Source organism: Poecilia latipinna, unplaced genomic scaffold (genome assembly GCF_001443285.1).
Source record: "Poecilia latipinna isolate Pla-1442-1.1 unplaced genomic scaffold, P_latipinna-1.0 Scaffold607, whole genome shotgun sequence".
Classification (NCBI taxonomy): domain Eukaryota; kingdom Metazoa; phylum Chordata; class Actinopteri; order Cyprinodontiformes; family Poeciliidae; genus Poecilia; species Poecilia latipinna.
The window spans coordinates 207,213-231,242 of NW_015113223.1; the positions used below are offsets into that span (position 1 = coordinate 207,213).

General features: G+C 40.4%; 1 protein-coding gene across 2 annotated transcripts; it reads right to left on the reverse strand.

Moving 5' to 3' along the window:
* Positions 1-4,271: 4,271 nt before the first annotated feature.
* On the reverse strand, positions 4,272-23,615 carry egln2 (egl-9 family hypoxia-inducible factor 2). 2 transcript variants are annotated; one of them, XM_015042905.1, is made up of 6 exons: positions 23,294-23,615; positions 20,034-21,437; positions 7,932-8,051; positions 7,624-7,760; positions 5,988-6,055; positions 4,272-5,910 (listed from the first exon to the last, which is right to left on the reverse strand). In XM_015042905.1, the coding sequence occupies exons 2-6, from the start codon at positions 21,234-21,236 to the stop codon at positions 5,858-5,860; spliced, it is 1,581 nt and encodes a 526-aa protein (XP_014898391.1). In that variant the 5' UTR covers positions 21,237-21,437; positions 23,294-23,615; the 3' UTR covers positions 4,272-5,857. The 2 variants fall into 2 exon arrangements, with proteins under 2 accessions (XP_014898391.1, XP_014898392.1); XM_015042906.1 differs by having other exon boundaries at positions 23,290-23,615.
* Positions 23,616-24,030: the final 415 nt, after the last annotated feature.

Here is a 24,030-nt window from a genome sequence, read left to right on the forward strand (position 1 = left end):
TGTTTAAATTGCTTGCAGCTACAAAAATTGAAGTACATTTTGTAAAATGTCCCGTTTAGTTTGTGTTTACAGTAAATAATTTTTTTCCCGTGATGTAGGAATACCGTGACTCTTTCATATCAGAAAGTTTTTTTTATGATATCAAAATATCAGAAAGTTAATCTTTCTGTGGATATTACTGGGAGAAACCTGGATGTTTTGCCCTTAGCACTTACTGAACATTTCATCGTTCCAACAAATGTTATCAAAACTTGTCCGTTTTATTAAGCAATGTCAAAAAAAAAAGTAGAACATGTATTCTCAAAGCAAAAGATAAAGTTACATATATTTAAAAAGTAACCATCGCCATATGCAACTCCCCTCTTATTATTTTTGTATTTTAAAGTGCATATTTGTAGGTTTGTTTTCTTTCCTTTTTACCTTGACTCCTCACTCCACATGAAAGCGGCATAAACTTGGGTCCCTTGTTTGTCATGATTTGTCCGGTTGGGTTAAACTTTTTTAGTTATTTTTCTAACTGTAGACAGATGCCAATTTTTCTTCTGTAATTATGTTCTGAGCTCAACTAGCAGAAGCTCCCTGTCATGTTATACAATATGTTTAAGGAAAATAAGAGGTCATGTAATATTGATAAAAAATTTGTAAATGCTCTGATCAATTTCAAAAGTAAAGTGCAAATAAAAAAAAAATAATGGTCTGTTACATTTCTTTTGTAGGGACTGATTTTATTTGAAGCTTTTTATCACATGCGACGAAGGTTAGAATGTTGAACATGTCTTTCTTTTTGAGCTTTACTCTTTTTACATTTTTTTTTTTGTTTAATTGAACCTTTCTAAATGCAACCCTGTATAGAAACTAAAACCTCAAAGCAAACAGCAGCAGACCAGACTCGAGGTCCCTAATGAAAGGTGCATTGTTATGCTCTGGGCCAAGCTTCAGGACTGAGGAAACAAGCTGAAAAAGAGCAATCAAGTCTGTCAGCATGCTTTGCCTCGGTGTATGTTTATTTATTTATTTATTTATTTATTTTTTGCTCAATGAATTAGAAACATTTCTGTGATTTCCTTCAACCCAGTTCGGTTTGTTAATGTATGCTCAGCAATCAGCAAAGGGCCAGACGATGTGTTTGTTGCTGAGTGTTCATGACCATTGTTTTCTGTTTGTTTTGATGAGTCATGTCTTGGCAGATAAGGCTATGATGATATGAGGGTGATAACAGAGAGGGTCACAGAGCTACGCATGTGAAAACTAACCATTACGTGTGGCCTGCATTTGTTTTGTGTCTGCACCAAACAAAGTGAGCTGGGCATTTTGGGATCCTAAATTCCACAGTTTTTTTTTTTTTTCTTCTTCTTCTTCTTCTTCTGTTAACCTCAGACTGCGTGAAGAGGAACAAACGAGCTGAAAGCAGAATGTGGAAGGAGAACGTTTTAAATATTTAAAGAATAATCAAGGGGAAGTAAACAGTAACCCTAGACAGTTAAAGTTAGTCAGAAACTGAGATGGTAAAGTTGTGTTGATTCGTTGTGTCTGGGGAAAAGTTCATAGTGCAAAGATCATAAATTTAGGCAGATGAAAAGAAAAACAGCCATTACAGTTTCCTTGTAAGTCATGATTGGAAAAAGAAAAATTCAGTCGGCAGCATTAAAGTCACTAAAAAACTTCATTGTAGTTTTTTTGAACACAAAGTAGCAATCATAAAAGATCATCCTGTTAACTAGCATCTACGGATCACACCATGTATTCACATACTGCATAAAAAAGAAGCAACTATTTCCTTTTCACTGACTGACATCAATTGGACTAAACTTTTCCAGCCTTGGGGTCATCTATGATTACACTTTACACATTATGTCTAATTTGCTTTCTTGAAATGTTAATAAACACATGTATTTTTCAAATAGGAGCATTGCTGAAGCAAAATGTATGGCCGTAGTCGTCCAGCAGGATATTGGACTTCCACAGTCATTTTCTGAACCATACCATCTGGAATCCGAAGCTATGCAAGGAATTTATTGGCAATGTTCAGATTCTCTAGTTTTTGGGCAAATTCTGGTCATTCTGGAGATAAGGTCTGTTGCAAGAGCGCTCAGATCATTCAACCTTTCTACATTTTGACACTCTTTAACTCACAGACATTAAATCTTTTATTGGGATTTTATGTCCTAAAGTGACATATGCAGAATTTAAAGTCAAAGGTTTAACATCTTTTTACAAAAAAAGATCTAACCAAAGCATTTTCTTTCAAATGTAGAATTTGAATTGATTGTCTTTGAATCCGTTTATTTGATTGGATTGAACCGACTAGGAGAGTAAATTGGACGTTTTTATTATTTTTTTAAATACTTTGAAACAGTATTTGCTTTGAATTTCAAAGGCAAACGTGGCCAAACACAAAGGCATGCCCCATTTCCAGTTTATATTTGTAAAAAAGAAAATGAAAAACCATCAGTGCTTTCAATAAAATAGCTTATGGTTTTGGGTTGAAAATGTGTAAAATGCTTCAGCGAATTGCTTTGTTATGGAAAAATGAGACAAAGAGAGCAGGGTGTTTCTTTGAGTTCAGAATACTTTTTCACACTGCGCCATCAAATATTCCCGATGAAATGTAATGGAAAAACAAACTTTTAACCACATATGGTCAGCTTTCATAGGCGATGTTGCATCAGGTGCACCCACCTCGAAAATATCCTGGCAAGCTATTAGTAACCGTTTACCCTATGAGTCATTGGGGTAGATGTTTTATCAGCTGCTAAATATAACCTCCACGTATTAACGTGCTGCTACCAGAAACTGAGTTCTCAAGAAATCAAGGACAATTACTTCATTTAAGGAAATGGAGAAATAGACAGGAAGACTTTATGATATTATAAATTTAAGCATCGTCTTCAGTTGTTCATGTTTTGACATGAGTTTTGTATATATACTGTAAGTGTCCAATCCTTTTAATTATTTCAGTTTGAATTAAGAAAAAAGCTGAAATCTTAGTTTTTTTTTTTTTTATTAAAAAGACATCTGATTTGCTAGTTCTAGCTAGTTCCAGTAGATGGCGGTAATGCACAGTAGATGGCGGTAAACGATGCTTGCCAACCGCAATAAAGAAGAAGACGTAACGGTCCCTGCTAGTTTCTCTGTACAAACCAAACCAAGCTTCAATCTTTTCCTATTCAATTGTGATTTATACTGTTCAGGATTTACTAAGTGACAAAGTAACAAACATCTTACCTGCAAAAGATAACTCTCAGTCGCTTAATTTAGTCATGGAGGCTGTAGCTAATGTCGACTTAGCTAACGGCCCAACTGTTCCCTCTAAGTCTGTGCTAAATTGATCAACAATGAAAAAAATAATTAAAATAGATACTCTCCAATCCCTACAACATTTTTTTTACACCGTTTTACCTTTATATCAGTAAGGCTCAGAAATGTTTTACATGTTCCTTTCTCAGCATATGCTATACAAAAGGATCGCAGGTGAAGTACCACCTCCAGCCATTACTTTTAGACTAAATACCAGCAAATATGATGATGGCGCAAATGTAAAATAGCATTTGAGTCAACTGCTGTTGTGTTCTTGACATTTTTGAGCTGACTTGAGAAGGTAGAAAGAGGCGTTTGTACATAATCTCAGAGAGCATCCTTGTTTATTTGCTGACTGAAAATGACTAAACTAAAAATGCTATATTTCCAGAGAAATTTCACCAGTATTCTAACTCTATAGATAAAAAATACCTGTATACCATACAGGTGTCATAGCAACCTGCATTGGTAGCTATGACACAATTTTAGATGATTGAGTATTTAATCTAAAATAAATTTGCTTATTTATTGTCTAATATAACAGGCACATTAAACTTTTAAACTTGTCCGATTTCCCTCTTCTAGTAAATCAACAGCAGTTTAGGTAGGGAAAAAAAAAACACGCTTTACTTTAAAACAAGGCAAAACATTTATTTGAACTCACTGTTTAAGTTTGTATTGCATTCGAATACCATATCATCCACAGCATTAAAAGGCATTAACCTAAATCTTTACACTATTTCTATCATTCACACATGGCATTTATTTAAACAATAAAGTGCTTTTCATTTTTTTTTCAAATAACCTTCTGTTCAACCAATCAAGCAAAAAAAAACAAAAAAAACAAAAAAACAACAAAAACACTGAGACTATACTTGCGACCCCTCTGCAGTGGAAATCGTCACACACACATATACACTCAGAAATACTCAGTCCCACATGTGAGCGGGCAAATATTTCACCCCCAGTGTTTAGTTGTAAAAAAAAAAAAAAAAGAAAGAAAGAAAAAATCTGTGCTTTAAACTCCAATTGTCTTAAGTTTAGAGAACAACAGATTTTCAGTCATAAGAGTAAAGTCACGTTGTCCTTTTTCTGTGGGGGGATTTCTCGGGCAGATTTGTTCCACTCTGGTCCATCTTGGTATGAACACATAGAAAGGCAACATAAACACACTCAGCGGACTTGTTCAAACCCCCCACCCCCACCATCTCATTTACCTTTAGCAGAACAGCCTCTTGTCTCAGGTGTGAGCTGTGTGCAGAGATCAACACTCTAATCAACAACAAATCCCCCAAAATATATATTCACTGTGGATTTCTGGGCGTTATGTCGAGCTGCATTTTTGAGTTTGGATGAAAAAAAATTAATCCTGAGCTATGGAAAGCAAAACGTCCTGGAAAAGTTTGTCTACTTGATGTGTTCTGTAGGTGCATCTCAATTAATTAGAAAAATCATTGAAAGGTTTTCTTCTATTGAAATATAACAACACTTGTCAAAGCATATTTCTGGAAATTGAGTAGAAGGTAAAACTGTGGTAGAATCAGGTGCACAAAAGACGAACTGCTGACTTGACGGTAGCTATTCAGCAAACAGCCGTTGACACTCACCACAAAAACAGTAAAGTGACTTTTTATTTAAAGTGGCTTTAAATAAAAAGTCACTTTAGCAGTGACTTTTTACTTAAAGTCACTGCTAAAGGAGTTGGCTGTTCATACTGTGCCATTTCAAACCATATAAAGTTGAATGGAAGCAATTTTGCACAAGCATCAAGAAGAACTGCAGACTTGAGAAAACTGTGAAGGTAAGGCCATTTAGAAGTCCGTATGCAGTATTTAAACCATATTAATGGAAAGTTGAGTGGAAGGAAAATGTTTCACAAGCCACAGGGACAACTGCATCCTGGAGAGGACTGAAATAAATACATCAAGGAATCTGCAATATGGGGTTCACGTTCTGAATCTAATTATTTTAACTGGTTGAGATGCACTTGTGGAAAATAAAACTGCTGTCCTCATGCACTAATCTGAAATGTTGAGTCTGACGTCAATATTCGGCCTTAGTTTCTTGTTAGACACACACACTCTGCCGAGAGACAAGAGGCCACTGTTGCACACAACTGAGATAAAGGAACTTAGGACTTAGATTTCAATGCTCTTTCATCGATATGTCAAAACATCACAACATCTCTGATAGTTGAAGAAGCAGAACTGCAACGAAACAACAACAGAGTCAGTCATTTTGTTTTGTAGTGGGGGGGGGGCCTTCGAGATGTCCAAGTCTTTCTTTCTTGTTTTTTTTTTTTCATTCAGTCTCATATCTTCTGAACCCACCATTGGCGTCCGAGCCAGTCCTCTGTGTTCCTGTTGTTTCTGCCAGGTGTTCGATCAGCAGCCCGATCCTCACCCTACGGCTCGCCGTGTGAATCAAGCAGCTGGACTCCTGCTGAAGGTTTCACCGCGCCTCCCTTTGTGATCGTAGTGTCCGTTAGCGGTAGAGGAAGGCACGTAATACTTTGAGAACACTCTCCGGACACTTGGGAGAGTTTTTTTTATTTTTATTTTTATGACCTGCTGTTTTGAGTGACAGGCACTTGAATGCCCTTCTGTCCTGTTGCTGTGAATAAAATACAAAAGTGAAATATTAGTAACTAGCAACATTATATCTCACCAAGCTGATATGAGGAAGCTTACCCAGTTTGTACTTCTCTTTAGCCTCTGACCTCTCTTTGGCATCAAAGTACCAGACTGTGATGGCATACCTGGTTGTGAAATAAATTTATGTGTAAATAAATGCTAAAACACATCCAGTTCACATTAAAACGTCATATTGGTTTATTTTGCCTAATTCCTTATTGTATATTTTGAGACAATTATATTAAAAACCATAGTTTGTTTTAAGAGGGTTGTGTGGAGTAATGTTCTGGAGTTAGTATCCAACCTGCAATAATAGACAGCAATCACAGAATCGTTTATTTGTAAAATCAAACCAAAATGTTAATAAAAGAGCTAAAACAACCACGACTCAGAGCACGACCCATTTAAAGCAAATTATTACCATCTAAGAGCATTGAAAATTTTACTGGTAGAAAACTTTACATAAGCCAAATTAAGACCTAATTAATACTTAATTTCCCTTTGACCTTTCATTTGACATTTAGAATTGGAGTTGTTGAAATATTGGGCGGTGAAGTGCTACATAACTTCATAAAGTCAAAATGACATCTCGTATTGTAGATTTATTTTTATTTAAATGCATGCAAAATATATTTCCAGGGGCTACTTTCTTCAACATGGTTAGGTTTCATTCACGCAACGAGAGAGAGCTAAGTTTTCAGCAGACATCATCAGGGCTGCTTGATCCTATTCATTTGTTAATCTCTGCCGATTATGAAAGTGTTAGCTGCTTTTTGTAAACCTCAGTTAAGGTACAGATCTATATTATCTAGAATATAAGTACATGGGGAGACTGGTGTTTTTGTAATGCCATTTGTGCTAATCGCCAACAAAAGACAGAGACAACAAACAGTTTGAAATCCCAACACTAATCATTTTCTTGTTTCAAATATTAGTGAAATTCTGTTTTGAAACTCCAACAAAACAACAAAAAACGCAATAAAACAGAAAAAAAAAAACCATTGTGAACATTGCTAAAAAAAAAAAAAGTTAAATTATCACAAAGACAACAAATTCAAACCACTTTGGAGCGACCGTCCTGGGAAAAGGACTTCTTGGGCAGCGCAAGGTTAATTTCTACGGTTTCTCATCTCTCCTGTGGGGCTTTGTTGTTTATTCCTGTCTCTCATGTGTGCGCCTCTTCAGCACGAGTCCTGCCATCGAACCTTCCTCTCCTCTCCCTCCCACCGACCTCCTCAGGAAACACATACTTCCTGCCTCTGGCCCCACCTCGCTCCCCCCGCACCCCCCAGCAGTCGAACCGGCTGAAGGGGAGGTTTCACGTGATCTCCAAGGACAAAACTAATTTATGCAACGATGTAAATAAACCTCCTGTTGACACTGGCGTGTTTATGCGCAGAGCGGGTCTATCGCATGTCGGCATCGGCGCAAAGTAAACGGTTGCTAACCCTCATCTCACAACACAATTATGAGGTTTATTTTACAGCCGTCTCGTTTTGACAAATTGAAACGACAACAATTGAAGGGTGACTGGCAAAACCCAGGAGCTCAGAGGGTCGACGACAGAAAACTGAGCTAAAGAGTCTGTTTTAAATTAAATTAGGATTTACACAGCAGGATCAATGTGAAGTAAATGAATTCACTTTATTTTTTTTTATTTGTGAGGATGCACCGCGTATTTGCTGTCACTAACCGAGTGGTGTAAGATGGCTTGACTTCATGTGGGTTTCTGCGGTCAGACCAGAAGATGAGCAGCCGGTCGAACAAAGGCTCGATATTGGCCACCACGTTTTTGCCCTCGGGGTAGATCTGCAACAAACCTCCGTGTGTCTACAAAGACGAATGTGCACAGATTAGTCACATGTCTGCAGGGGACATGTGCAAGTCAAGAATATAAGATTTCAAGCAAGTGAGAAAAATGTTAGAATTTATCGCATTTTGGCCAGGAAACCTGAGCAAAGAGGGAATTGACAATTAAAAAAAAAATTATAATCAAAGCACCTTAACGTCCCAGTTCTTGTTTAGATAGTAGATGCACGTGAGGCAGCGTCCATCGCCGTTCGGGTTATCAACATGGCGGACGTATCCAGCCCCATTCCCTGGATAACAAGCAACCATGGCCTAAGACAAAAAGAAAAAACAACAAAAAAATAATTAACTCTATGCATTTTAGTACAACAACAACAGCTTCATCATCACATACAAACATGCCAAGAACTTTAGCAAAATATGCAAAAGACAAAGCCCTTATTAATCAAAGCTGGACGTGACAGGTTGACCACAAAAATCAAAAATCCTTCTGGTTCCTGATCATTGAACCAACATGTACAACATGTTTAAACAAACAACACCACTCTTCGGTGTGGGAGTTGTCAGTGTCGGTAAGATTGTGAGGACTGAGAAAACACGAGACCTGAGTGGCCGTTTAAACTCTTTTCCTTGACATGCCAATACATTTCTGCAGCTCATGTAGGCTGTGAGAGAGCGAGTGAGAGCAAAACGTTCAGCAGATAACAGGAAGGGAGAACGTGTTTTATGTGTTTGAACTTCCAACCTTTGTCACTATGGATAGTGGATTTGGGAATGTTTATATAATTTTTATTATTTTTTTAAATCTCAGCATTAGATAAAAGATCTACGTCACCTGAAACGATGTTTTTGAATGGCTAGTTGTGCTAATCACCTGTAGATGCTGAAGCCAATTGAAAAAGAGAACTCAGCACTTATGTGGCCTTGGACTGAAAATACTAAAACCATATTTTCCACAGACAAGAATGCAAGTTTAGAATGCATATTGTGACAACGTTAATTGTTAATTGTGTCATAATTTTTTTTTTCTAAGTATAAAAAAATAACTCGTTCACACAATGATTATTAACTCTGTTTTCATTTGATTCTCATTCCTAAAGGAGCGCTCAATTTCCCAGGTGACAGGCGGTGTAGATGAATAGGTATCACCAATTAACTTCACTTGAGTAAAACGATGCAGCCTTCTGACATAAAGGCGACACCTGACATCAGTCAACGATGAGAGGACGTCGCCCGCAATGTAGTCGTTCTTAAAAGCAACCGTTTCAAGTCTACAAAAGTTTGGGCGTTCATTTTCGGCCTGACCCCGACGTTCCTCTTGCCGGTTGAAGCAGTGAAAGCCTGCAGAGGTTAATGAGCTCTGGCTGCGGGCGTGAGCTGCTAATGAGGGCCGACAATGGGTGGCTAAGTAGAGCACAACCCAAACTCGCTTGGCTGTGAATGAGAGGAAGGCGACACACACGCTCACTGAAAACGCCTCAGAAGCCATCACCTTTATCTGAGCGGCGGCAAGACAAACGGGGACAAGTGCAACTGTCTTACCTAAAGGTTAAATCAATACCGCAGCAGTGCAGAACCGGCTGGTCAAGACTGATGGCGTCTCAGTCAAGCTGAGGTGATGGACCGACTCCTTGGGAACATAATATTTCAGTCTCACTCTAGTTGTTCCAAGAACCTAGAGGCTTCTTTCAGTCCGAGGAAACAGCTTGCACAGCATTTACTGAGGGCCTGAAACACGAGCATGTTCCATTAGATCACACAGCCGTGGTGCGCACATACCGCTGTCACTTGACTTCCAGCACATTTACAGACTCGAGTCTCGTGGTGACCCTTGTCTGGAATGCGCATCGACGCCAAACAAGCTTTTCACGCAAATCTCGGTTCCTCTCCGGGTCCCCAGAGAAAGCGGTGCGCTCCGGCCCCCCGACGGCCTCCCAACGCCGAGACGTCAAGCGGGGGGAAATACCAGCGTGAGGCCATTGTTTGAGAGAATGCAAACTGTATCTGCAGATCGTTTCTGAGCTGGGAAAGCAGCTGAATGAACCCTGACATATTTCTCATCTTGCAAGATGCCATTCGGAAAAGATATGTAAACTGCCTCGGAAGTTCAGGATAGTTTTTACGAGAGCACCGGTGGTGAACAGTTGTTTCTGGGTTTGTTTGTTTTTTCATGTTTTCTCTGATGGGCAATAATTTCCATTTGCTCATTTGTAGCAACTTATAATAAGGAGAGATGGACAGATCAGAATTTTTTAGCTGATTCTTTACAATAACTGCTTATTCATGCGAGGAGCTGATTTTTGCCATCCAGAGTATGAATTCATGGCACCTGAAATTCACATGAACATCTCAGTAAATTGAAGATGTGCTCTGATTTGGCTTGTTTGTCTTCTTAAAAGCAGGTTGTGAAACAACCTTTAAGCAGGTATTAAATATATGATTAATTTGCCCCTCATTTCTTTGTTAGGAAATTAACTGTAAAGAGAAAATTGTCACAATTAACAGTGATACAGGCTTGAATACATAATGTGCTTCACTTTGTGAAATTAAATTAAAAAACAACTTCAATAAATTTGAATATATTTGAAATCTGCCTGTGTCAGCCTACCAAATTCAATTCAATTCAAATTCAGAAATACTTCGTTGATCCCAAAAGAGACATTAAATACCGTATTTTCCGGACGACAAGCCGCACCCCCCATTTAAAAAAACAAACAAAAAATAAAAAAAACAGTAAACGTACACGTATAAGCCGCACGCCGCATGGTTCAAAGCTCAGGAAAAAAGTAGTGGCTTATAGTCCGGAAAATACGGTAATAATACCAAAATTAAATATTGCATCCAAGGAGAACTTTGCAGTTATTGTCCGATGACTGTTTCAATTCAATGCATTGTCTAGTCTAAATCTACTTATCTGCAACAGGAAACCTCACGTCGTTCCTGTGCGCATATCACATTTCACTAAAATGCTAATCATTCTAACTTTTTGTCTCCTTTCAGCCTCCTTCCTCTCTTCAGGAAACTCTAACTCATGTAATTTCACTGCCCGTTTGGACTTGCAGTGTCAGTGAGTTGCCGCATTTGTCAACTTTCAGTTTATTATTGTTTTTAAGCAGTTTACTTAAAAAATAATCCAAATGACCTACATCACATCAGCGAGGAATCCAAGAACTTTGAATTCAAAGATGGAGGGGCTGCACTTATGTTGCTTTTGTAAATTATGTCAATTATGGCCGTCTTAGAGTGACCCTTTGGGACTTTTGGCTAATGATAATGACATTATGAAGAGATGTTTAGAAATGGCTGTTCCTGTTTTTGCTGGCAGCTTACATAACAGGCACTGGAAAATGTTTTTAAATGCATTTTCTCTACATATTGTGTATATTTCAGCACTTGTAATCAAACCGTCGGTGCCTATAGATTAAAAATGCAGACAACATCGGAAGTTATCTTTCAAAAAAAATTATTTATTATAGCAAATACTGAAGAAATCTGTCAGCACACCCTCATATCAGCATTGCAACAGAAAGACAAGTAGTGGCAAGAAAATTAAGGGGTTTGACTTTAGACAGTGCTGCCACTTTCAACAAACAAAACTGATACGGAGCCGCTATCAAGTAGGGAAATGTGCCCTTCTGTGCAAACATGAACCAATTCAGTTTGTGTGCTTCACAGAGATAATTAAAATCTATAGAAGATGTGCTGAGAAACCAGTTGGTGTCCAGAATTGGAGGATTTCTTTTTTTGTAGCTTGTCAGACTTAACTGAGTGAAGGAGACAGTGGGCTGTTTAAAAACCAAGTCAGGGGAAGCAAAGAGACGCAAGAAGCTATTTCAAATAAGAAAACCTTATTTTCTTGTACAGGCTGTGAAAAAACGAGAGAGCAAGACTTTTTCATCAGATACCAGGAAGCTTGTGGTTTGTCCTTTCAGCTCTCAAGGGAGGAATAAATCATCTGTTGTAATAGTTATGAATTTTCTTCGCAACACTCTCTGCCTGCTATAAAACACAACAGATTTGGAAATGTTCGATCTTTTTCTAAAATCTCAGGGTTAAGGTGCATTTAGTAACAGTGTTTCAGTACTGCCAGCTGCACTAATCACTCATAGTGATTAGAAGATGCTAAAAACAGAGCCAGGTTTGCAGCAATGTTGTCTTTGTTTTTAAAATAGTAAATGGTTTCACACCTAAAATAAATAATTGATGACCAAGAAGGCAAGAAAGAATTTGGAGCTTCTTCCTTTATCTTCTGATGATATGTGCTTCAAATATCAGCCACAAAATTCTGATACAAATACTCAGAGTGTGTTTTGTTTGGTGGTAGATATGTTGGCACAATTGAGATTCTCTCAGTTTATTATTATTGATTTTTGTTCAATCATTTACTGAGAATGACCACAATCTATGTTTTGTTTAGCAAACAAACAAAGTGGTGTATTTTTGGAGAACATGTAGATTTAAGTCAATCTATTTCTGCCAGCAAGTATTTAATTGCAAATGGAACAGCTGGAGTTCCCCTCCACAATGAATACACCGCAGACAATTCCTCCAAAACCTTTTAGTGAATCTAAAACACACTCTAAGCAATAAAAAAGAGGAAGATTTACGCATTTCTTTTTTTGTCTCGTCTTTTCAGTCAAATAACGATTCACGGAGCCTGAAATAGTGCATCCTGTCTGCCCTTTGCTGCTGCTGCTGCTTCCTTTCCGACTTATGTCTGCTGAGAGCTGCGCCTACGTCAAGTTTGAGCATAAATTACCACCTGCCTTGGCAGGTACAACCTTTAAACGCTAACACCAGAGCTCCCGTCTGTTGGCACGACAGGAAAAGGTAAAAAAAAACAAAAACAAAGCTGTAGTGACTGCTTTGTCGTCATTACTAGACGTAGTGACGGCAAAGCAGGCAGAACCTGCTGTTCTGGAAGAGAGTGGCCAGTGGTGAGTGCTTATCCAGATAAGACGAATGATGGTGGAGAGAGCCGAGAGGGGCTTGATAAGGCTGAACAAATACAGGCCTGAGCTACGATTGCGTGAGAGAGGTTGAGCACCGATTGGGATAACTTGGAAGCTTAAAACATTTCAGGGTGACTGCAGGTAACTGTGCGTTTGGCGTTTTTAACCTGCACCACGCTGCGTCCGATGCTCCACAAATGCTACTGTGGAAAGGTTGCGACACGTCGGCGCATCAGGCGCTGAATGCGCTGCACCACATGGCGACTTGTTATCTTTACAGTCGCCTCTGTTGCCGTACTGTACAGCACCGAGCCTCGCTTCAAATCTCCTCTATCTGACCTTTCAAGAGCATCGTTACCATTTACTGTGCACAGCGCAAATGAAGCACAAGGAGACTTTACCTGAGGTAAAGCAAAATCCTGGCAGAAAAACAGCTGTGTGTTCTGCCTCTTAGAAGAAGTAACGTCTTTAATCAGCAGAATTGGGCATGAATCAGTCAGCAGTATGAAGGGATATTTAGTAGGAGACTTATTAAAAACATAAAATGCATGTTTTTGCACACACTTCCAAAGCCCATTTAAGTGAAATGCCAGAGTGGCCAGATTTTTCTGCAGCTAGAGCAAAGGTAAGCATCTTTTACAATCTAAAGAGCCCTTCCTCTTTCGTTCAGACTAGACTGAATTTGTCTGGAGCTGCAAAACCTTGATGGTTTTGGTATTAACTCAGCATGACAAAGGCTTTCTCCAGGGAAAACTCATAAATGATGCTTTATGTGTGTTTAATTACTCAATTTAGATGAACAGGAAGGAAGATAGGAATAAAACAGCTCAGATTCTGTTTTAAATTATCCTTTCAATTATAATCAACAAGACATCGACTCCTCTAAAACAAGGGTCTTGGCTCACGGGGTTCCATAATTGTTGAGCTATGCTAATTTAGGAAAGTCAGAAAATATTACAGTCGGATCACGGTACGTCACAGGATATTTGCTGTGAAATGTGTTGTGAAAGCAGTGAGACAAAATATGAAGGCAGAGGGATTTGTCACTGAGAACTGGAGAAGCACCAATCAGGCCTTAGCTGGGCTGCTACCGATTTCTGGTTCCCTTATTGGCGTTTTCTACCAACGTGTTTCGGAGCCTGCGCCAGCTCCCAAAGACGTTTTAAAAAGCTTCATTGCGCAAATGTGGTTCGACTTCGACACCACAGAATAGCCGGTTTTTCTGCACGAACCGTAACGTCCCCCGTGGACCGGTCGGCAGCTGGAGAAAAAGGCCAGTCAACTGAACAAAGAGACAATAAACAAGCATGGCAGCGAAGAATGTGCAGTGCCTGACATTAGTCTCTCTGTTATGTGCAGTAAGAGCGAACAGTGTACTGGTGTTCTCAGAAATTCTCAGTTGAAAAGTCTGAGGATTGTTAAATTAGGCCCCGTTTACACGACAACAGTTTCTGGTGAAAACAGAAGAGTTTCGTTGTGTTTGTAGTGTACATTTACATGAAACCACTGAATGTTTTCTCTGACAACGGCACAGTTTGAGAACGGGTTCCAGAGGGCGATGTTTCTGAAATGTACCGGTGTCCGTTGTCTTGTAAACAGAATAAATGGATCTTTTCCGTCAGGGAATCCCCAGCTCATGCATAGTATGACGCTAAACGCAGCTGCTTCCTACAATCCACAGAAGAAGAAACTACTGGCAATGTTAGTGTTACTACAATTCGTGTTTCCCCATCAGATCCAGTTCCCCCAGCGACTCTTCACCGCTCCGCACCGCCAAGGCTCAGCGCTCTTGTACAGAGAACTACGGAAAGCATGAAAGCTCAAACAACGCGTTTCAGCGATGTTGAGCTTTTTTCCAACTGCGTCCTAATCAGACACACATGGTTTCCCCCCAGTATCTGGCGAACGGTATCTGATGGGGAAACGCGAATCGAAGTGCTTTCAACTTTTTTTTTTAAACACATGCGCACTTAGTTTCAAAGAACCTGGCACCAACTAGTGGCGTGGCGAGGGCTTTACACCTTTCCGATGCGTACTGTTACTGTGTAAACAAAGCTTGTAATTAGAATGTCTTCATGTAAACGTGTCAACTAAACAAAAATTAAATTTTTGCTGGATCATTGTCATGTAAGCAGGACCTTAGAGGAAGATAGGCAAACAGAGAACGTGCACATCTGAGCCACCTCTGCCATCTTGGTAATATTCTCCCTCGGCATCCCATCAACTCACTGTTGATAACAAATGCTTGGTTCCCCAAACCGGTGGAAACGGCCGTCGGCGTCGTCAACAAAACACCGAAGTTTGAAGGCACCCAAACTGACCTGGCTCCAGAACGAGATATTTTGGTGAAAACGCGCCGTTTGACTTTTGAGTTTGACCTTTTCTTTTTCTCTTTCCTTTGGAATTAAGACACAAAAGAGGATTAAAAATGTTTAGGTGAACTCAATAAATATGAGAAAAACAAAATCTGATTCTTGACTTTTGAACAAATGAAAATGATTGGAAAAATTGATTCCAATCATTTTCCGATTGTTGGGAGGTCTCTATTGAGAAATGATGTCTGACAAAGTCGGGTGGTAAAACGTTGAACACGACCGTCACAAAATCAAAGAGAAATTTTTAAAAACTAGTGAACTAATGTAGCTGTGATGCAACATAAACAAAACATATGCCCTAAAACGTGAAATCTGGAGTCATAACCTGCTGCAAAAATACAGAATTAAAATCCTCAGAGTCACTGCTCAAGTTTAACCAGTTCAAAATCCCCTCCCCAGGTTTACATCAGCTGAGCTAACACCTGCCAGCTTCGTCTCTGAGGGCGTCAGGCCTCAGAGACGAAGCACACAAACATCGCCAGTCACACGTTGTCACTTACGCCTGCCGTCGCATTTCGACTTTGTCTGCATATTTATCATGAGATAAACAGGAAATGGATTTCAATCAACATTGATACCGCTCTGTGGTTATCTTAGCACAAAGAGGTGAGAAAATGCCCCATACCTGTGAGTCAGTGTCACTATGGCCGCAGCGCCGCTCATTACGTGTGAGTCACAGTGGAACATTAAGATGGAGCAGGAAAGAAGAGACTGTGGTATTCGAGAAGGCAGAACTGTAGTCGGATCATAGCAGATGGTTATGAAAAAATATGTATTATGTTGTTTTGCTTTTTTAGTTAACAGTTCAACTAAGCCTGACACAATAAGCAATAAATATATTAATCCTATGGTAAAATAAATGAGCCTGATCATTTTAATTTGAAGGGCAATTTTGTTTACCAACTTTACTGCCCAGCAGAGAGGACTATATATAAAAAGCTAAAACATGCATAACATATAAGGTATCATGCAATCAACCTCCCACTGTTACAACATCGCAGCTCAGGACGAGCAACTGATGTAAAACCTTTTACCAACTGGCATTATAAACTGAATTTTACAGCCCTGCAAACTAAATTAGATTTTTATTCTTTATAACTGGTTTGATCTGACTCTAGATTTCATTATTAAACTCTAGAAATATAAACTAAAGCACTTCTGGCACATCCATGTTTTACAGCGTTCAATGTGGGGAGCGAATCTGTCCAGTCCAGAAAAGCACTCTAAATATACAAAGCCTATCACCGTCTGCACATCCAGAGAAACTGTGGTTGACAGAGCTAGCTGTGATTACAGCATTTTTCTCAAAGCTGTGTCCTTCTACTCTACAAATAATCGGTCTACCCAGCCAAGCTCCAGCTAGCTTGCAGCTGTCTGGTTGCAGCACCACGTCTAGCTGCCGCCTGCATGGCGAAGCCGCCAAGCGTTAGAGAGGGGCCATCTATGTGCGCACTGCAGTAGCTGACATAATGCCGAAGCTTCCACCGCATCGCCTTCCTCCCCCCTGCTCTACTTGCTAAACTCTTTACTCACTATTCCCCCTTTGCCTCTCACTTCCAGTCCATCCCCACCCACTGCTTGGAAAACGACTCGCTGTGCCACGGTTTTCTACTCCATCACAACACAAGAGTCTGAGTTGCCTTGCTGCCTCATCGGTCCTTGGGTTGACCTTACAGTCAGTTACACGTATGTGTTTACATCCTACGGTCCTGAATCAGAAACGCAACTTGCTCCCTGGCAAGGCCGTATTCAGGCCACCGCTAGCCAGTCCATGACCCCCCCCCCCTCCGTCTCTCTTTTATACACAACATACCGCTCCACTCTACTCTGTATGGGCCTGTTACCAAGGCAACGGCAGGCAAATATTTTGTGCGTGAAGCGAGGGAGGTCGATAAGATAGGGGAGGAAGAGAGTGAAGTAAATGGCAGAGTGAAGGAAATGGGAGGTACGGAATAAAAAAAGCAAGAAGAAGAAGACGGCTCGCTCGATGGAAAAGCTGCCGTGACCTTTTACTTAGCTGCAATCCAGCCAGATCCTCCTCCTCTCCTTTCCAACAACTTCCTGTCGTGTACATGCCACCGCTGCACCTATCATCTCAGCGTTGTGTACTCGTCTGAAGCGCCAAGCTGGAACAGTTTGTACCACACACACCCCGTAACCTTATTAACAGACCAAAGTTTTTAATCAAGGGAATCCTTTATTTCTGCCAGACAAGACAGAAGGAATACATTACGAAGAAAGCAGCTACATGTATGTAAACAACATGACATGACAGTAGAAATTTGTGATCCAAATTAACGAAGCCAGAGGCCGATGAAGCCGTACGAGTCTCCATCATCTGCACAGTTTTACCAAGTACGTCCATTTCAGTAAGGAAGGAATTTAAGTGCTTAAACTACCAAACAATGAAGAAAAAACTGATATTAAGCCATACCAAAGATCTCTAAAGTTACAGCTTCAAAGTCACAAAAACATTTTAGGTCATGCTGTAGCTGCAGTTTTAAGGCTTTAAGGCGCAACGATCAAGAGTTTTCTCCAACTTTATGGGGCACAGAAATAAAACGGCGCTGAAAGACGAGCTTTCGCTTCAATCGGCCTTTTCGGATAGATTTAGTGAAAACAAGAAAGCAAAATTCAGCCTCTCTCTATTAAATATGCCTGCATAGCTGCCGACTGCATGCTGGCTAACAAATCTAATGTCTCAACAAGTCAACCTCCTCATTTCAACCCGTTGCAGAATCAGAAATAATTCTAACCCCAATTTTTTTCCCCCATAAAGGAATGTAATACATAAAAAAAGTGTGTTGTAGTTATTTGATAAAATTTTGAATCAAAAGGAAAAAAATGAAGGATTCTTTCAATTTATTTGATTGTATTGAACCAAAAAATTTTAAGAAAGAAGTTTTTATGATAAACTTAAACATTGTAAACCGACAGAGTCGTTATTGAAGCATCTTAAGCAGGTGAAAAATCTGTCCCTGGCAAGAAAAAAACCAAAGTAAAATATAAATGTTGCTAAATTTATATTAGCAATTACATATTATTGTATTACTGTAGCAGCAGCAGGAATAAATGGCACTTTTCGGTTTTAAGAAAAAGCAATAAGATGATGGTGTGCTTTTGAGTAATCTTTCTCAAAAGGCTTCCTCACACCCGCCATTTAGCAACTATGACTCAGGTCCGAAAACAGCAAAGTCATCCCATGTGCAAGTAAGTAAAGGCCGCCAACTTGCCCTTGTCTCGTGCTTATGTAAATAGCAGTGTGCATGTACTGAGGGCAAAGTCTGATGGTAAACATGGGATGAACAAGGTTATAGATCAAATACTGTAGAAGTACAGACAAGTATAGGACAGGAAGGCCAGAAAGAAAACACACTTATCACTGTAGATAGGTGAAGAAATTGCTTTGCTCCATACCTATTTCACCTCATTATCTTAAACATCTCATTTATAGCACTGTTGATTAGGCAAAAGCTGTGGGAATGGGCCTCTGGCTGCACGCATTCAGGTGTCACCTTTTCTTAATTCCTCCCCAGGGAGCGGTAATGTGCCTACATGCCAGACCGCATGTGCCAGTACGTCTTCTGGATCCATTTCCTAATGGGACATAACAGTTTACATGGTTCACTGCGAGCAGAATAATCTAAGGCCAAGACTTGACATCAGCAGGTTTTGATCTTTCTGCCAGGCTTTTACGAAAACAATTTTGATTCGCATTGTCTGGAGGTGTTACAATGTGAATCCTGCCGAGACAGCGAGCGCCGCGCAGCTGGGAGCAGGCGAGTCTCTCGCTTACAGCACGACAGCAGATCCTGGAAAGCAGTCAGCACTAAAAACTAAAGTTACAAGAGAGGCTGATGCACGAGTAGAAAGTCTGATTGAGACATTTCTAAAGGGGGGTTTTCACTCGAGCTTTTTCGTGCAGCTCACATGGAGTAAGAGATCAGATAAGGGGGAAGGAAAATAAACAAGAACGTCTCCCTTCTACCATGCAAGTAACACGTTTGTGTGGTCAAAGTGATGGTAGAAAATGCTGTCAGAGATAAAGTGATGGCAGAGGAGATAGACTTTTTTTTTTTTAAACTTTCTTCTTCTAGGTAGCTGTGGAATGAAGACAAAAACAGGGGCAGTGACTTATCCGTCTCCATGTGCTGGAAAAATCACATGGCTCACCCTGACACGCTACCTGTGGAGTAAGTGTGTTCGTTTGTGTGCGTAGGCCCACATGCCGGCGCTACAAACGCGGAGATAACGTGGAGCAGAAAAGGCGTCCAACCAATAAACAACGTCAAAAGACGTCACGCAAACACTAGGGGTTATTTTGTTGCCAGCATTTATCCTGAGATGCAGGGGAATAATATTCGCCCTGGGTGTCTGTGGAACTGCTCCCGTCCAGGCCAGACTTTGAGGGTTTGCTCAACCTCAGCAAGCTGAAACATTTGTGGCCGTGAAAAACATGATAGTTATGTTATGGAAACTAAAGACGATAGTCTGACCAATACCAGGAAGAAGATAAATCAGAGCTACATGTAATGCCAAGGCAAAATGAAAGCATCCATACTTTCAGAATGAAGATTCTATACATGCATATTTGAACAAATTTATGAAGGTTCAAATTTACTTTATTTTGAAAAACCAACACCGCCTGATACTGTCTGGCTGTGAAGGTGGCTGCTATGCGCCGCTCTGCTCTCAGGAGTTAAGGAAAACAGTCCAAAGTAGAGGGAAAGAAAAGGCAAAAGAAATGTACCTAAAGAAATTAAATGCATTTTTAGTTTGTATGCTGCATCTGAATGACAGTAATGTTGTTAATTAATGTAGTTTCTGATAATTATGGTATGTAATCAGCAGTGTTGTGTAACTTCCCCCCACCCAGTTGTCTTTTTCTTCCAAGATTTGTTTTTAGGAATCCTGTGATTATTAAATTTGCTCCAGAGTCCACACCCTCCTAAAAACCCGTCTCTCACCTTAGTGCGTCCATTGATGACACAGTTCCCCAGCTGCCCTTTGGCAGCGCTGTACAAGATGGCCTCGTCAATGTGAGCCATCAGCGTCCCGATGCTTTGGCACTCTCGCTCCTGCCCCTTCACCCAGGCAATCTGGTCACCTCGGATGTTCCGGGAGGGAATGTCCGCCTGGCTCACCAGCTGTCCGCCCCGGAACTTCCCACTCTGGTTCAGCGCCTCCACCTCCTTCAGGACGCCGTCTCCCAGTTGCCCACCGAGGAAGTTATCCTTCACACAAATACCGTAGTACTTCATGCAGGGGATAATGTACTGCTTGGCGATGCGCTCCGCTGACCAGGCGGTCCCGGCAGGAGGCAGCAGGCCAGGGATGGAGGGCAGGCTTGGTACAGCCGCAGGGTCTGGGGATGCTGCGTAATGTCCATTTCGCATGTTGGCATTTTCAGGAGAGCAGTTTGGATGGTTGTGAGAACTGCTGCTGTTGACGCCGACTCTAAGCGGAGCGACCGTTCGGGCCACTCTGCGCGGTTCAGATGACTTGCTAGCCACAGTTCCATCAGCTAACTTCCGCCGCTTTAAATCCGACTCCCCTGCTCCACAATCCGGGTCTGCTGAGCATCCTAACCCCGGCGACCCCGCAACATGGCCATTGAGGATTTCTGATCCAACGTCCCAATTCTCTCCATTCCTCCTCTTCTGCTGCTGCTGCTGCGCCTGCCTGACTTTCAGGTCCTCGTTGATTCTCCTCGTTCCTAAAGAGCATATGTCATGAGCAGTTCTGTCCCCGTCCTCCATCGTGAGGCTTCTGCTGTTGAAAGTGCAGACGGAGCCACCTGTCTTTGCGCCCATCCCTTCCACTTGAGCCGGGTAACTATGGGGCGTGTGGGCCAAAGCCTCGGCCTGGCTGGCCTCCACGGTGGCCGACGGAGACACCACCCCGCCGTTGTAGAGTGGGACGCCGCTTTTGGACTGCTTTGTGGGGCTGGTGATGCCCGGGGAGTTCGTCTGCGAGGCCATGTCGGCAAGCAGCTCAGCGGCCGTCTGAGTCCCAGTGGGCCCTGCGCAGAAACCGTTCAAACCCATGTCTGCCTGGTATGAGTTGTAGATCTCCGTCTGCTGGCTTCTTCTCTCCTGCGACTCTGAAAAAATGGTTGGTCCGAGGCGAGAGTTTGTCTTCAAGAGCTCCTTCAGCCCCAAACTCTCCATTTGATCTCGTCGTCCGCTGGGTGCACACGTACCTCACGTCCTCCCTTCATTTTCCAACTGAGCCGCTGCTTCCTCTTTCGGAGAGGCGCGCTGCAAGTATCATGTCCCCAATCCTTCGTCTGCTCTGATTTCAGCAGCCACTCCGCAGCTCTGCGTTTGTTTCGGTGCGCCTTTCAAACATATTCAGGCAGCGTCGAAAACCTGCGGACAGTAAAACGATCCGTTTTTAGGTCTATATATAGGTGTAGTGCAGACCATCTGTTATGGAGAGCACTAGTAACATAAAACTCCACGTTTCTGTGATGCAACATGCACATGTTGCTGTGTGGTCTGAACTGTTAAAGGTGCCACAGTTCAAGACATCAATAAGGAATTAATTTCAGATTTGTAAATCTTTACATAGAAACTATTTAGGATCATCTTTTTAATTTAAGTAAGGATTTAATTACATTAACTGATTAAAAGCATTCAATTAAAAATGATTTTTTTTTTATTGAGTTGTGCAATCTGATGTTGGGTCTGTCAAATGACCTTAAATTATTTCACGATGGACATTACCACATAAAGTGTAAAATAAGGGATTGTAAATTCATACTGAAACAAAGTTTGACAATTATTTACTTGCGTTTCTTATAATTTAAATTTTGTTTCAATTTAAAATTCATAAAGGCTTTTATTAGGCTTTATTTTAGATAAATTCAGTACATCAGTAAGTTAAATAGATACCCATTATACATTAAATTTACACAAAACTGTAAATTCATACATTAAACATACTCATCATTTCAATTACTTAACACATCTATAAGCATAAATAATTTGTTATAATTATAAGCTAACTTAATTAAGTATTATTGTATTACGTTATTTATCTTTTATGGTTTATAATATGGATTTGTCATCTGTTTGATGTATTAAAGTAAGAGAGCAGGGAAATGCTGCTTGTTATTAATTGTAATGCATCATTTGCAAAATGTAACAACTGCAATCATTTTAGTTAAATTGTTTTATTTAGGTTTTTCAAATATTTGTTAGTAATTTATTTAAACCATCACTTGCATAGGAAGGTAAATAAGAAAATTATTACAGTTGTACGTCAAAATAGATTTTCATGCAAAAGAAATAAATTAACTTTTTAACAATACCAAAAATCAGAAATACAACAAAATAACAGAAATGTTTCAAATACTGCAATAAAACTTAAAAAAACAATCTTAGGAGAATGTTCTACATGTGTTGGTGTTACTGTAAAAGTAAGTTAGCTGGCTTGTAATATCCCCCTTATTCCTTTGTTCCATAACGTAAAATGTAATATTTTCACCATTAAAAAGTGCAAGAAACAATTTTGTGCTTTGAAACAAGGAGGCATTTTTGAATGGAATACAGGAAAGATTTGAGGGGACAAGTGGAGAGCAGAGGACGAGAGAAAAATAACTTGTATGGGGTTAGGAATGGTGGCTGGTGGGTGTGGTCTCAATAGGACCCCAAACATTCTTGATTGGGCTCTGACAGTGAGCCATGGTGGGAAACCTAGAGCCTTTACTGGTGACACAAAAAGGCCTGTATTCTTGGATATCTTTTGATTTTATCTGAAGAGTTTAAAAACAAAATACCAAGCGTGGTAGTGGTGCATTACCATTAAAAACCTACACGGTCGTACCCTGTATAAGTCTTATTTTGAATATTAATCATAAAAAATATGACTAAAGGCACACAGAAAAAATAACTATTCTACTTTGATTATACAGCATCAGAATAAAAACAACCGGCACTATTGTTGTTCTCAAAAAGTAAGCGTTTACGAATAAAATTTAAAAGGATTTTCGATGACGCAACCGTAAAAATAATTTATTTCGTCTTTGTCTGGTTTTAATCACCAACTTAACAGCTCCATACATGATTGTAATAAATTTCACAGAATATTAAATGAATATTTAAAAAATAAGGGTGGGTTTTATTAAAGAAGTGCATTTTAAATTTTTAAACAAAGAGGTAATAACGTGGAAAAAAAGCATGTGAAATCTCTCGCTGGCAGAGAAAACCGTACACTTACCTACCTACGGCAGCCATACAGCAATGCAAATCCTCAGCGAGCCTACGTGACAGGCTGAGAGTACGCATGTTATTTCCGGGAGTGTCTCTGCTCGGCTCGGCGGTACGTCCCATCCGATTTTTTTTTTTTTTTACGTCGGTTATAAATAATGCCCAGGTGGCGACAGCAATCAAACGTCGCTCTGACACATGAAACCGCGACCGGGAGACGGAGGGGGATGCTCCGAGCTGGACGAGCTTCCCTCCGACAGCCACAACCAGCGCTCCCCGTTGTGTGGAGGAGCTCCCCGAGTTTCTGTCTGCCTCCCTCCCCCGTACTCCTCGTACTCTTCCCCCCTCCTACCATGGCTCTATGTCTACTCCCGCCTGCCATTTGCATGCATACAGACCATGTGACCTGCATCTACCGCCGACGTTCAGTTGCACAAGCGTTATCCGCTATTGTCACAGAATGTAAAAAGTAAGCTGCGCTTGTAAAATAAATAAATAAAAATAAAAACAAAGACAAATTGCGACAACTTGACATGAGTTATGATGCATTAGAGTATTTTCTGAAATAAGAGTGTTAAATAATAAAGTCATCCCTAGAGTGAAAAAACAGATTAATAGGTTTGATTGGAGAATACAGAAATAAAGGTCCAGATATAACTGTAAAGTCAGTGGCGGTTGTTACATGATTGGGTTCCCAGGCAAGACCATATATTTCCCCCATCTTCCTCTTGCCACCTATACATCCAAATAG